At 34.8% G+C, this 15,297-nt stretch overlaps 3 protein-coding genes across 5 annotated transcripts; 2 read left to right on the top strand and 1 right to left on the bottom strand.

Moving 5' to 3' along the window:
* Nucleotides 1–969: 969 nt before the first annotated feature.
* On the bottom strand, nucleotides 970–5,023 carry LOC18048714 (putative glycerol-3-phosphate transporter 4). Its single transcript, XM_006440130.2, has 3 exons — nucleotides 3,434–5,023; nucleotides 2,110–2,655; nucleotides 970–1,444 (listed from the first exon to the last, which is right to left on the bottom strand). Exons 1-3 carry the CDS (start codon nucleotides 4,464–4,466, stop codon nucleotides 1,407–1,409), a joined length of 1,617 nt encoding a protein of 538 aa, XP_006440193.1. The 5' UTR covers nucleotides 4,467–5,023; the 3' UTR covers nucleotides 970–1,406.
* Nucleotides 5,024–6,464: 1,441 nt separating this feature from the next.
* LOC18048713 (50S ribosomal protein L19-1, chloroplastic) lies at nucleotides 6,465–9,049 on the top strand. The gene is made up of 5 exons (XM_006440128.2): nucleotides 6,465–6,518; nucleotides 6,636–6,992; nucleotides 7,086–7,172; nucleotides 7,263–7,396; nucleotides 8,737–9,049. The coding sequence occupies exons 1-5, from the start codon at nucleotides 6,495–6,497 to the stop codon at nucleotides 8,843–8,845; spliced, it is 711 nt and encodes a 236-aa protein (XP_006440191.1). The 5' UTR covers nucleotides 6,465–6,494; the 3' UTR covers nucleotides 8,846–9,049.
* A 970-nt stretch (nucleotides 9,050–10,019) lies between these two features.
* Nucleotides 10,020–15,089, top strand: LOC18048712 (vesicle-associated protein 2-1). Of its 3 annotated transcripts, XM_024189223.1 has the most exons (8): nucleotides 10,021–10,472; nucleotides 10,777–10,865; nucleotides 12,034–12,104; nucleotides 12,225–12,306; nucleotides 12,628–12,743; nucleotides 12,845–12,976; nucleotides 13,925–13,993; nucleotides 14,733–15,089. In XM_024189223.1, the coding sequence occupies exons 2-8, from the start codon at nucleotides 10,805–10,807 to the stop codon at nucleotides 14,880–14,882; spliced, it is 681 nt and encodes a 226-aa protein (XP_024044991.1). In that variant the 5' UTR covers nucleotides 10,021–10,472; nucleotides 10,777–10,804; the 3' UTR covers nucleotides 14,883–15,089. The 3 variants fall into 3 exon arrangements, with proteins under 3 accessions (XP_024044992.1, XP_024044991.1, XP_006440188.1); XM_006440125.2 differs by having other exon boundaries at nucleotides 10,022–10,865; XM_024189224.1 differs by lacking the exon at nucleotides 12,845–12,976 and having other exon boundaries at nucleotides 10,020–10,865.
* Nucleotides 15,090–15,297: the final 208 nt, after the last annotated feature.

Raw genomic sequence — 15,297 nt, 5'->3', positions numbered from 1 at the left:
TATTTGATAAAATATAATTTGAAAATAAAAATAAAATATATTATTTTTACATAATTTAAGAATAATGAATGAAATTTTCATTCACATGAGGGGGTTGAGAATAGAGATTTTCATTCCCTACATTGATTTTTGTATCTCTCTAATTTTTTTATATTTTCTTAATTACTCTCGTTTAAATCATAATTAATTTTATTATTTTAAATATCATTATTATTATTATTATTATTAAATTTTATTAGCTTTATTATTTTATTTATTATTATTTTATTAATATTATGCATGTATCTAATTAATAAAAATTACATTATTTAATACTATAGGTATTTTGATAAATTGATTCTCATTTCTCATTCCTATTTATTTTGTTAAGTAAACACATTAATGACATTTCAATAAATTCTCATTCTTATTTATTTTTACAAAATAAACATTAAAATCTCATTCCGAGTCCACCATATTCTCATTCCATAAAATAAACTTACCATTAAAAGTTAACTTTTTGGGTAATGACAAGTTAATCTTTTAAATGTTATGTAAATATAATTCGAATCTCAATTCTCTTATTTCATAATCGAGATAACATTTTCGCCAACAATTAATTTTGTACCACCTCATTTATGAAAAAAGATAATTAAAATAAAATCACATTATTAATAAAATTCAAATAAAGAAAAAACTTGGAGAATTAATCAATTAACTCCTTTCTTTATTTTTTTTTTGTGACATAAGTTTTTTAAATTGCTTCTTAATACAATTAATTTTGATTATCTTACTCTAAAACTATAAAAATACATAAAAATTACTTTTAACTTCAACAATTTTTTTTTTTTTTTGGGCGGGGGGCAAAAATCAGTTACTAAAAATGAAGTCGACCATTCCAGATGCTGATTTTTTATCTGTACCTTGGGCATTAAAAGTACTGACAAATTAAATGATTAAATCTACATCATCCATAAGCAAAACACAATCTCACATAACAAGAAGGCCGTGGCATTAGCACAATTCTAATGTTGAAGTGCATCTGACAAATTCAAACGATGCCATTTTATTTTTCTTCAAACACAAAAATCATCAAGATTTGCTCATACAACATGTGTAGTACTCACAGAAGTCTTTCACACAATTGAACAACAAAGTTCCCCGGCTGTGTCTTTCAGAAGTCTTTTACTTTTTCCTCATTTCCCACTGAATCAACTCGCATAAAAATTCCAACAAGAAAGAAATTCTACACGTTCCTCATCACATATTCATTATACAAAAAGTTGACTAGCGAAGGTAACATGAACTACAGCCAAACCGGTCAAAACTTTCTAAAAATACATCACTTATTATTGTTACTACTTCTATAGTTTATCATTTGTCTCAATCGCTTCAACTTTTATAACTTCAGGATGCATACCTGATGATCAACTTCGGTCCCTAAGAAGTGGCTGCGTAGCAGGAGCTGCAAAATAGCAGAAAATTTCTGAATTAGGCCTATAGAATAGATGCAATGGTAGAAAAAAGGGGAGGAAAGAAAAAGGGTTTTCAACAAGGCAGATAAGCAAAACAATTTCTAACAAGAATTAATGGAATTACCCAACATATTGGGTTATAGCCATGCTCTATGTGCAATGGTGAAAAAAAAAAAAAAAATTTCTCTAGGATCCCTATCCCCACTCAAGTTCTTTTCTATGGGGAAACTGACAGAAGAAAAAGGAAATCAGCATGTTTGTTCATATCTTAGGTGAATACCCTGAACATATCTTAACCTTAAAATGATACAAAAAGATTAGCAGCCATCATTAACTAAAGCCTTGTTTAGTACTGAGAAAGAGTTTGGTAAACACTAACTGCTGGAAGCTAAGTTAATTTGATTCTCCACTTATATGATAAAAAACCTATAATATCTCTACTATTTTTATCAAAATTATTATTTTCTACACACTATTAATTTCTATTTCATAATTACAGTTTTTTTCCATAACAATTGGAGAGTAAAAGCTGTAGCACTTAAATATCAAACAAGGAATAAATGGCTCATGGTTTCAAGAGAAAACTGCCTTGACTTGAATACACATCCAAATTTTATATGTGCAATGTCGTTTGTAAATAAGTCAATTAAGTTACCTTCATTATTTTGCCATCCATTTGTTGTAGTTACGGGTCTTCTAATTTTCTCAGTGATTTCAGCTATGACAAGACGTGACAAAAGAAGCCCCGCAATAAGAGCACCAACCATTAACATAATAAATACAGCATCCCACCCCTGTGTTGAAAGGAATCCAGTAAGGAGGGGACCAAGTGCTGCACCAACTGATCCAGTACCATCAATAATGGCAGTGACTGTTGCCAGTGCTCGAGAATCCCCTCTAACAGAACTATGTGTGCCAAGATCTGCAGAAACTGCAGTTGTGATTAGTGCATAAGGCCCATTTACAAATAGGCCAGCGACCATCATAAGTACAATGTTGACTGTCTGAGATACACTTCCATATGCGCGATACAAAAGCATGGATGGAATAGCAGCATACATGAAGGTGGCTGCTGTAGTAGCTCGAGCTTTAAGTTTATCAGATATGTAGCCAGCAATAATTCCACCAAAAATTCCACCTACATCAAAAAGGGTGGAGAGGTTTCCAGCAGTCTTGACAGATAAATACTCTCCACCAATTTCTGCAAAAGCATAGAAAACAGAAATGAAGAACACAGGGAAACATTATGCCTATAGCATAAGAGAAAATTCTAACAAATAAGAAATTTTTTACAGACATGGCTTTCCAGTACTCAAAAGTATCAAGTTTTCCAAATATTCAAGAATCATGAAACACCTAAATGTGACCGCCCTCAGAGAACCTGAGCATCAGGCAATAGGTCTTCCATAGGAAATTATGGACATTTAAAAACCACTGACTCATAATATGTAATTAACATTATAAGGAGAGAACTAATAATTTCAATTTTAGGAACATGAAGTAATATAGCAGATAACCACCTCGTGCTTTCAACAATGATGCGACCAATTACATTGCTCCTTTCAGGTGAAGAAACGATTAATCAGGCCTCATGAATTTAATTTTACATTGCAATGAAATTCACAGCCGATATTGCGTCAGAGAGAATAGAACATAGACATAAGAAACTTTAGCCTAATTATTCTTTTTTGTTTGACAATTTCAAATAACTGTCACATGATCTATCATGCTATCTTTATCAACCGTACATCCTCATACCAAGTTCACAATTCAACAATCATGTGACCATATGTTTAATTTGAAAAATTTCATTGTTGGATACAATCTAACTTATTCTTCATGAAGTCCAAAATTAATTTGTTCTAGTTGATTGGATTACGAAACAAGAAAATTCAAGATTTTGAGCATCTATTGCAAGAATCCCTTTTTCATTAACAACTAGAAACTTAAAACAGAAAGCAAAGGATGGTAGAGAATACCTGTCTGACTCAAATAAAATGGTAACCAGTACAGAAATGTGTATGCCACTAGCTTTGCGAAGAAGAGGCAGAATGCAAATGGTATCACACCAGGTATCAAACAAGCTTGAAGAAGTCCAACACTTGTCCTACTCCCTGACCCATATCTAATACCAGAGTTATTTTCCACTGCCGCAGTCTTTCCTTTCTGCATGTGAGATTCTTCGTCATTAGGCAGCCTCTCGCTACCAGGGATTGGATCATTTGCATAAGGAAACCCAACATCCTCAGGATAAGCAGCCAAGAACAAGTAAACTATTATCCCTCCCATAACAATAGATGCACCCGGGAGTATAAATGACCATCCCCAGCCATAGTCCAAAACACTAGCAGCAAGAAGGGAGCCACTGATATTCCCAACAGAAGTATGCGCATTCCAAACACCCATTATCAAGCCCCTCTTCCTTTTACCAAACCAATTGCCAATCACAGCCACAACGGAAGGCCAACCAGTGGCCTGAAACAAACCGGCAACCATTTGCATAATAAGATAGAAACCGAACGCATGAATATCTAAAAAGTATCCCATGCCAAATAACCCCACAAAAATGCCACTCCCTACCATACCTGTAGTCAAAAACAACCTCAAATCCAAAGTATCACCTAAATGCCCAGCAACAAACATTCCTACGGAGTAACAAGCAAGAAAGGCAAGATCTATTTCACCCAATTTTGATGTCCCATGAGTTCCATTGAATGGATCCCAACCCTTAGCTGTGGATACATTTCGATCAAGACCCACAAATTCTTGCCTGACAAAGAATTCACCAATAGGCCAAGGCTTCTTCTTGGGTCCCTTAAGCGGGTCTGGGCATAATACACTCTTGACAATGCTAGAAGGCTTTCTCGAGGCGTGGTAACAAGCATATGCAATGAAAGTAATCAACAAAATTATGTATCTATATGTCGTTAGGCTCCAATCTTTGCCTCTAATTTTTCTTATAAGCAAAATCCCAGGAGGGGTTTGCCTCACCGTATCAGAATTCCCCGCCATCTATGTAATAATCATACAAACATTAACCAATAAACTACCCCAAAAAAAAAAAAGAAGGAAAACAAAATCAAATTTTTACCAAGCTAGCACGATCTTCATATAATTAATTTTACACAACCGCAGATAATGATGATCATCAAAATTCAAAAATCGATAAAATCAACTTCCATGTTGCATCAAAATGAAAAGAACTAGTCATCGAAATGTTTCGAGAACATTTCCTAATAAAAGAACCTGCGAGGGGGGAGCGATGTTGGCGGGAGAGAAGAGAGAGAAGCGTCAATGCGAAAGGGAGGGGCATCAAGCCAGTGACACGTGGCCACTTAAGGTGATGTTTTGTCTGAGAGTCGGTTGCGTTGAAGCGCCACGGGGGCTATGACGAGTGTGTTAAAGTGACAAGGGGCCTCTGTTGGGTTGTCCACGTGGCGCATTGAGGGTGGGTGGTGCCATGCATTGTGTCACAGGCGGGAACACTGAGCAACCGCTTCTGCGGCAAACTTTTGTTTTGTCAGGGCTATTGGGCATGGGGAAGCAATTGCAGCTTCGGGCTCTCATGTCAATTGAGATGCGTTCAAAATTTGCAATTAAATGCTAGAAAAAGGAAATAACAATTACGGTAGTGCTCGGATCATAAAATTTGTATTTTTCAACATTTTTAATAACCAACAATCATATGATTATGTAAAATAAAGTTCCATCATCTGCCATATTACTTGAAATATAAATTTTATATTCCCACTTTGTGATATGTGATTTGAATTATTAAAATTACATAAATGTAGTTTATATTTCAAGTCATTAATTTAAGATAAAATTTATCATAAAATAATAAATTAGAGTTACATGTTACAGTTAGTGAAAATTAAAGAAGTTTATCATTTTTTTTTTATTGGGAGTTGATTAAGGACAGTGCATTAAACTAAAAAGACCAAGAACACACAAACTGCAATACAAATGATTAATTGACTTTATTGTTTATCAATAATGTGATAATTTTATAATCATGCTAATGAATGACATGTGAGATCAAAGAAGCCATATAACACGGGAAATGGATTATGTCTCCTAACTACAAACTCATAGTGCCACTTTTGTAGTTTTTATTTTTTTATTTTTTTTTTACAGGTAGAAATATACTCCAATTTATTATAGAATAATTTATCATATATTAGATTTAGTATAAATTAAACCATTTTTATTATTTTTTTATTAACACAACCAAATCAAAGGCACCCAGAGATGAGGAAGGGCGTAGTAAGTGACAAATTACTTCGGGGAGTTGAAAATAAGCGCAGATCCAAAGATTCCTAAATAGGTCAACCTTTCAAATTGCTGCTAAATTCATGGACGAAGAGTTAGTGCTGGACTAGTCGAAAATCAAAGTTTATCAGAAGTTTGGTCTAAAATTCATGAAAAAATAGCTTTTTATGATTACATAGGAAATAATCCTATGAAATCATGTCAAGGCACAATTAATTGTACAACATTAAAAAAAAAACAGATAGATATTATCTTGGAAACTTGCGGCCTTCTCAAAATAGTTATTTAGAATTAACATTGTAATTTTTTATTTGTTCCAACATGAATTTCATGAAATTTTCGACTTATTGTGAAGTGTCTTATCTATTTATATTTGAGAAAATATAATATTTATATTTTCTGGAATCATATCAATTTGCAGATTAGCACAAATCTTTTCATTGAGACGAGACTAACAAGGTTTTGTCAAAATTGATCAAATTAAAATATAACTTATAATTTTTGCATAAAATTATTTAAAATTCATTCACTCAATAAAAACTATATGGCATATTAGCCGTTCCATCAACCACCTAACAAAAAGATTCCAAAAACCTTTTACGTTTAACAAAATATGAAAATATTTTGTAATAATGATTCAAAAATTAAAAAGAAAAAATAAAACTCTGATCACACGTGCGATGCAAACGGATAGAGCGTGTGAAACGCAAGCCGAATTTCTAGTACAGATAAGGCATTTGTTTCACTTAGAAGTGTCTCAGCGTCGCCATGGGCTCCCAGGTTCTTCCTCAGGTACTCTCTCGCTTCGTAATTCGTATGTTTATGCTTTTACTGGCACCAATGCTGTTTAATTTGCTTGCAATTTCTTACAATTTGATAAAAAAGTGTACAATTTAAATTTTATAAAAGGCTCTGCATTGGATCCCAAGAAGTTCCACTCAGTGCATTCCTTCAAAGAGGCTAGGGTTTTCAACAGTTCTTTCTCGCGGCCCCTTTGTGAGCCATGGGGTTTCAGTTTCAACGAAGCCTATAGGGTGGAATTTGGGCTTTTTCGTAAATGCCCAAGTGAAAGATAGTTTTGTGGTTAGGGCGGAGTCAAACGAAGAAGCGGAAGCGAATGAGAGTATTGAAGAGGAGCAAAACGAGGCCGTTCAAGCACAAGGTGATGTTGTGGTAGCTGTAGAAGCTGAATCTGAGGATAAGGTTGAAGAAGAAGAAGTGAAAGCACCCAGAAAGCCCAGGGTTAAACTTGGAGATATCATGGGGGTACTCATTTCATTGCTTAAATCTATTATGATTCTTTTTATTGGTTGCATTGAAAATGGTTGGAAAATGAATATATTTGTGTTGTTTGAGTAGATATTGAATAAGAGGGCGATTGAGGCATCGGAGAGTGAAAGACCAATTCCAGATATTAGGACGGGTGATGTTGTGGAGATTAAATTGGTAAATGCTGTTTTTGACTATCTTTACAATGTTCTTTGTTATAGTTTCAAATGAAATTTGTGAAACTTTTGGTTTGTGGTTGGCTTACAGGAAGTTCCTGAAAATAGGCGTAGGTTGTCCATTTACAAAGGTATTGTTATGTCAAGGCAAAATGCTGGGATCCACACTACAATTCGAATTCGGAGGATTATTGCTGGCATAGGGGTTGAGATCGTATTCCCTCTGTGAGTATTTGTTTTTCAATTCTTCTACACTTTGGTGAAGAGAATGGTTTTGAATCTGGTTTAGGATTGAGTTGTTGCATGAAAATTCTTTTGTTAACTACCTAGTGTGTTTTTATTCAAATATGGTTAATGGATCACAGAGAAAACCAGAATGTGACAAATGTGGCCATTTATGGTTGACCTGGTCTAAATTTTCTATCCTCGATGTGTAACTCAGAAACTGAGCTCTCTCTCTCCCTCTCTTCTATGGTTATGGAGGTCAAGGAGCACAGAATCCCTTGAATATGATTTAGGTTATATGTGTCAGAAACTATATACATGTTAAAAAGGCAAATTGGAGGGTTGCAATTTGTTGAGGTTGCCTTTCTTTGGACCAATGACTGGATAAAATCTCTCTCGCTCTCTACCCCCCTCTAGCTATTACATCGTAGAAATACAACAAATTCCAGAGTGTATTAGAGGAATTAATATTTAGACTGTATCAATATGGTGTGACTTCCTAACAAGATGGAACATTCATTTATCAAGCTTTTTCTTTAATAGTCAAACGTTTGGACTTTCAGAGTATTTTCCGCCCACTGCCTTTAATATGCATCTTGTCGAGGCTTTAGTGTAGGTGTCCTCATCCCCATGATTAACACCTAGGACATTTTTGTTTCATTTCCTTCTCTATAAGGAATTAGTATGACATGTGAACTGTCTGGTGTAATATTGAGTCAATATAGTCCTTTTCTTGTTCATTTTTATGTTGCTGTACAGTAGTGTTGGGCAAATCTCTCATCATTCAAAGAAGAACATGTTGAATTTTCCCACGTTAACATTTTGGTGAAACAAGAAGTTTGAGCTTCTTCTAGACAATGGGGTTAACAGAGTCAAAGAGGAAGGATTTAATTCCCTTTAATTGACGATGTCTGTTATCACTGAAGCTTCGTCACAGTGTTATGGAAAATATCAGCCAAGGGCATGGAAGAATGCTTTTAGTTAGTTTTGGGCGTGTGAAAATCTTATTCGTTATCTTAGTTTTAAATTATTTAATTGGTTAAGGAAGTTATTTGCTCATCGATGCTGCATGTTTTGTGTGGTTGATCTTCAATCATGCTTTGGGATGCAAAATATCTTCATTTTACTGTTTCTTAACATGGGTCCTTTGTTAGTTTGGACTAAATATGCATCCATAATATTTGCCTGCAATGCCTTGAATACACTAGTGGCTATAAACTTTCACCTGATGATTTGGCCTCAAGTATGTAGTTTTGATATACTCTATTTGGAGAGGAAACAGAAAAAAGTAGAAAAGAATTCAGATGGGACTTGATCAATATTTCATCATGTCATTGCAGTTATTCGCCAAACATCAAGGAGATAAAAGTTGTCTCCCACAGGAAAGTGAGGAGGGCAAGGCTGTACTATCTTAGAGACAAGCTTCCTAGACTCTCCACTTTCAAATGAAGAAGCCCGATGCTGCTGGTCTTCAGTTGATTTTGCCTTCAAAGTGGTTTTCAGAATCCTAAAATGTTGTAAAAGCTGTAATTTAATATTCCATTTTATCATTTTTCCTTTCCTTTCTTTCCTTTTATTTTAGTCGTGGAAATTATTGTATCTTTAGATGATTACATGAGCTTTAGCAGCTTCAGATTACGATTCCATCATTGCAAGTTTTCAGTGTTATGCCTTTGCTTCGGCTAAGGATTACTTTTTGTAGGTCATTGTCCATTTCTTCGATTGGATAGATAACTTTGTTTACGTAAAAGCTAAGAGGAAAAGGTATCAAATCTCTTCAAGAAAGTAGGTACTCAAAACTTTTTGTTTTCTTTTTTTGGGGAATTTATCAAATTACATACAAGTGGCCTGTCTTCAGCTTTTGACTATGAATGATTTTGAGCACATAGGTCCCTTTTGGGATTAAGGGTAGATAGCTAAAACTTAAAATTTATAATATTAAATTATTTGGTAAATACTAATTATTGCAACTTAGAAATTAAGTTAATTTAATTTTATAATTATATAATAAAAAATTTATTATGTCGTTATTAATTTTATTAAAATTATTATTTATAATTTATTATATTATATTAATTTTTATTTCATAATTATATATATATATATATATATATTTACAATAAATATAACTTAAAAACTATAACGTCTTCGTACCAAATAGAGTCTTAGAGAAGCAATATGACCAGTATCTTCATGGCTTATCTGACCAGTATCTTCATACCAAGTAGAGTCTTAGATAAATTCTATGCCCATATAGGGCCTCCTCAGATAAGCAATGTAATGGGATTAGGCGTAGATTGGATCTTTTACATCTATGCCTGTAAGCCTGGAACATATTGAATCTACCACAAAATATTGGTAAGAATAGATTATCATTTAATTGATAGATGATTCTCGATTTATCTTATGTTTTTAAAATTTTATTCTATTGTTTTTGTTTGAATGCCATATGTGATGGGTTAAGTACACGGAAATGACATGATGATCCACGTACCAATGAAGGAAAGACATGAGTTGACATATTTTTAAGTACGCATAGGACGACTATTCTCATTTTTTAATACATACACACAAAAGCCGGTAATGAAGAAGAATTGAGAAAGGAGGGAAAACAAAAAAAAGAAAAAAAGAAAGAAAGCGAGAGAGAGAGCGGCGCCATTTTGGACATCTTTTCTTTTGTAATCAAACACTGACGCAGACGGGGCAATATATCGATTACTTAATGAAAACGGCTAATCACCAAAACTCAACAGTGACACGTCAGACCTAAACTTTTTCGCCCATGTGACGCGCACTGGGTCCCGCTTCCACTCTGTGTCTTTAGAACCGGGCTTCCCCCTATATATACGACACGTGTCACCTCCGTTCCACTCCCCCGCGCCTCTCTCTGCTCTGCTGTGATTGTATCCGCTCTGCGTGTTGCCACACTACCGTTTAACCGCAGAAAAGCAGCGCGCGTACAGAATCACCGTAACACCACTCCTTTTAACTAAGACCCCGAGTTTAAATCAAACTAGGACCATCCGAAAAGATTAGACCCAACACTTCCGCCGTAATTATCGGGCCACTCAGAACGGTTTGTTTGAACCGAGACAATTCTGTTGCACCACATGTTATTATTATTATTCTTTTCTTCTTCTTCTTCTTTTTTTCCTTTTCTCCGTTAAAATTTTGATAGGCGCTCATAATTCCGCCCCTTTTTTTTTTGTCATTTTTTAATCCGATATTGTTCTTCTATTTTGCTCGATGGATTAGGAAGGTTGAGATTGTGGACTTAGGGTTTGCTTCTTTGTTTTGTTCGTTCCTTGTGTCCTGTTATGTGCTTTTAGTGTGTGGCGGATTGTGATTGATTGCGTGATCGTTGATTTGTGAGGGCTTAGATAATTGATCGCGAAGTGGGGCCTAGTCATGACTGCTGATGGCGGTAATCAGTTGATCTCTGTTCATCCCGAAGAACTCAAGTTCATTTGTACGTATATTTTCTCTTCGGATCTAATTGTTCATACATGTAGTCATAACTACCAGTATAAGGATGGTTGTATGCATTTGCACATGTGTTTTTGCACACGTGTTAAATTGATGATCGATGGCTATGTGGAAGTTTGTAGTATGGAAAATGAAGCAGACTTGAATGAAACTGCAGTTGCAAGATTTGAGTGAGATTCAAATTTGAGATATTATGTGGTCGCAGGACGAAGAGGAAAGGAAATATAAACCCAGTGCATCTAATAGGAATTATGGATCACAGTTGAAAAGAGAGGGGAAAAAAAAGGGGGGGTTGTAGGAGAAAATGAGAGTAGGTGTTATCTAGTTTGAATTGATAGTTTTCTCAGACATTCAGAAGATGCTGGGCCATCCGTTTATTTATGGTTGTTATGTTTTTGGTGATATTTTTCATATTGGAATGCTGAGATTGTTTGACCTGGAGTAACATGTTTAGGAACTGTGGAACTTTTTCTTTTGCTGTATTATGAAGATGCCAATAATTGCATAGGGATCTAAATGCACATGCTTTTGAAACTTGGTCTTTCCTTCCACTGGATTCAAAGAGCTCTCCAACATTACTATTCCTTGCCATAGTATTTGTATTTATTCTGGTCTTTTATGGATATGGATGCTTCATAGCACCTTCATATTTGACATTTTTAGGGTATTAAGTAAGTTAGCATGTCTGTCCCTTTTGCTCGTCAAGGTCTATGTGAAGTGAGTTCGTCTCATGTAATTTCCTATCAACATAAACTAAAGAAAAGATAGATTCATGTGGTATAAGTAAATTGAAAGCCATACTAGACATGGTAAAGATTCACTGGCAGTTGAAAACTTATTGGTGCAAATTTATATTCAAAGCTTGAATCTAATTGACCAAAGTAAAATTTGTTTGAAAATTGATTTTGACACTTTCGGTGTCAACAGTATTTTGGGTTTCCTGACTTGTTGGAATGGATTTACTCAAATGATTGCTGGAAAAAATTGTCAGTATTAGGTATCAAAACTTGGATGCAGGACATTGTTTCCATTGAATGCTAGTGTCGTTTGAGAATTAGTTATGATTCTTTTCTTGGTTTTGTTATTACATTTTAGTAGCAAGTTGTCTCATAAATTCTTCTGAGCTTATGATCACGAGATTTGTGTTGCAGTTGAGCTAGAAAAACAAGGCTTTTGTGATCTTAAAGTTATAAACAATACAGAACATCATGTTGCTTTCAAGGTATAGATCTCCACTTCTGTATAATTATATACAAATCTAACGTCTTCTGATGTTTTTGGTTCAGGCCACTCCAGTTTCTTTAAATTATGTTTTAATCAGGTATTTTCCCTTTTTTGCTAGGTCAAAACCACTTCACCTAAGAAGTACTTCGTAAGACCCAACACTGGTGTGGTGCAACCTTGGGATTCGTGTATCATTAGAGGTGCTGCATGCTTTTTCTTTACAAACTTGATGGAACTTATTTCTCCTTGTGATTCCTGGTATTTATGATTGTTAATACTTTTGAATGAGATATTGATGTGAGCTAAGTTTAATTGGGTGCTTTATAGAATTTTACAATGCAAAATTCTAAATGTAGTTATTTTTTAATTTAAGCAAATTCCAAGCTGGCTGGCTTTGTCAAATTATATGCACTTGCTTTAATACTGTTTACCAGCCTGCCATTAACCCATAAGTTTTTCCATTTGATACTTCTGCCTGTTGAACGTGTAATATGGTTTTTTAACTAACTCTGGGTCTGCAGTGACTCTTCAAGCTCAACGAGAATCTCCTCCAGATATGCAATGCAAAGACAAGTTTCTCTTGCAGAGTACAATAGTGCCTTCAAATACCGATGTTGATGATCTTCCTCCAGATACTGTAAGAATAACGGAGAGAATGGTTTTTTTTTTTTTTTTTTTTGTTATTCCTTTTGAAATTTGATTGATTTAGGTTGAAAAATATTTGATTTCGCATTTCAGTTTAACAAGGATAGTGGGAAGACAATAGAGGAGTGCAAGCTTAGAGTTGTGTATGTCTCTCCTAGCTCAGCTCAAGGAAATTTAGAAGATGAAGGATTAGTGAGTGCCACACGTAGTCCTGATGCCAACTCTGTGAGTTTTGGAATTCTGCTGTTTGCACTGCAATTTTTGTGATTAGTCTATGATATTTGGTAGTTTGCGCACAAGTACTACATATATGCAATTTGCCAAACCTCATTGAGCAATGTGGTTCAGTATATTATGTCAGTTCAGATGGAAACTCTCTGATGATAGTTCTTAGTAACAGTATCTCTCTTCATACTAAAATTAGCTAATTGACATCTTATGCTCCGAAGCCTAATAGTGAGTCTGTGGTTCAACATAGGATTATACTGTTTTTAGGAATTATGGGAGTTTCATTTCACATGTTAGATATAATAATTACAGATACAGTCATGAAGAGGTCGTGGTGTGTCTGGAAATAGAAGTTGAATAATCTAAACTTGGTGACTAGGGGGACCTGAGCACTACAAAAAAGGATCTACTAGAGTGTCTAGTTGCCAGCTATTAGTTGCTGCTTCTATCAAATTGTTCAGAGTTGAGTGCACAAGGGTTGGTCTTATAGTGTGTGAGGTTTCTCATCTCCATGTATCAGAACTAATGCTGGCAACTGGAAGCTCTTCATATTCTTTTTCCTTTTCAAGATGCCATTTACAGTTAGTATTTTTTAAGGTTTCCTTTTTTCCCCATCCAATCACCCTGTAGAATAAGCACCTGCTTCTGGAATCCCATCCTCCCATCTCTTATGCATCTGCGAAATAAGTGCTGATTTTTTAATGAAGGAAGATAAAATCTACATTTCTTTGAATGCATGATCATTCATTTTTGAGTGATAGGATTTGAAATGCCAAAGATCTTGAACCACTGTTTTGTTTTTGTTTTTCTGAGATTTTGCTGCAAAGCAGCTACCACAGTGCCCAATCTCTTAGCAGGCACATTGTATCAGTAACATTTTACTTGCATTTTTTCTCTTCTGACTCATTCTTATTTTTCCAAACTTTATCTTGTATATGAATTCAGGCTTTACAGCGCCTGAAGGATGAAAGGGATGCTGCTGTTCGGCAAACACAGCTTCTGCAACAGGATCTGGTAACATGTTTCTATTCAATAAGACTTTTATTAATTTTAAGGCACAATTACCTGATGGCATGTTACAATTCTAATTATTGTTGACCGAAGGTTTTGCCAAAAAAATAGGTTTCCTATAGAAAACCTGACATGTATATAATCATCTCCTCTCTAAAGTGAATATTAGCACCACATAACTAGTAGCAACTATGTAAGTCAAAATGTCATATCAGAACTTTCGAGCATAAGTATGGTAACATGGATTTCCAGCTGTTTTCCATGGTTAATTAAAGTTCATAAATGAAACAATGGAGGATATATATATTGGGCAGTGTTTGGTGAAATGAGCAAAGCTACGTATGGTACTCTTATTAGGTGATTCCTATTAATAATTTAATAAAGATCAAAGGTACTATTAAACAGAAGATCTGGCAATTATTAATGATATTGAATGATGTTTGTAAACTATAATATTGTCGGTCTTCTAGTTGGCATATTTTAGGTGCATTAAGTTTCCCTTGTGGTCAGTTTGACATGATTATCTACCTACATTTCTACACGCATGGCAGTATTCATAAACCTGATTAATGAGAGCTATGATAAGCTAAAATCAACCAGATCTTTCTTGTATCCCCGAAAGGAGGGTAGACGTAATTCACATTATAGTTAATTATATAATACTTTGTATTATCATTTATTCATACATTTGCTTACAATTACAACTACTACTAATCAAATGACCTCTTGCCTTATCCTTTAGGACATGCTGAAAAGACGAGGTCAACGGAAAGGTGTTCGTGGCTTCTCGCTCATGTTTGCAGCCTTTGTGGGACTCATTGGAATCATGGTCGGCCTAATCTTGAACCTTTTACTGTCTTCACCACCTCCCACTGTTCCACAGAATGATTGAACACCATTTACGATCATGGAAGCATTTGTTAATCTATTTCATTGTATATTTTTTTTTTGTTTTTTTGTTTTTGTTCTGTTGGATGGAAAGTTAGACTGCTTCCTTTCCTTCCTTTTGTATATTTGATCTTCGACAAAATTGTGTCTTGATCAGTTTGTTTTGCCAAATATATTTCATTCAATTCATACGTTACTCTTTAGTGTGAAACCAGCAAGAAACCATCGATCCAGGTAGCAGCAGAAGTCTAGAAATAGGAAGAAGTAGGCAGAATAGCGGGAAGGACGAAAGAGCGGTTGATCCTGCCCCGTGGTTTCTTCATAAAATTTTTTGCAATGCCTTTTTCTCTGGAGTTTTCCATTTGATGGAAATTGCCAGAGTTTAGCCTATGGACTGTGGAGCAGTTTGAGTCAGGTAT

This window comes from Citrus clementina, unplaced genomic scaffold, assembly GCF_000493195.1.
Source record: "Citrus clementina cultivar Clemenules unplaced genomic scaffold, Citrus_clementina_v1.0 scaffold_3, whole genome shotgun sequence".
Lineage (NCBI taxonomy): Eukaryota > Viridiplantae > Streptophyta > Magnoliopsida > Sapindales > Rutaceae > Citrus > Citrus x clementina.
Note: the sequence above shows the minus strand (reverse complement) of the source record. Positions and strands in the feature narration are given on the sequence as shown.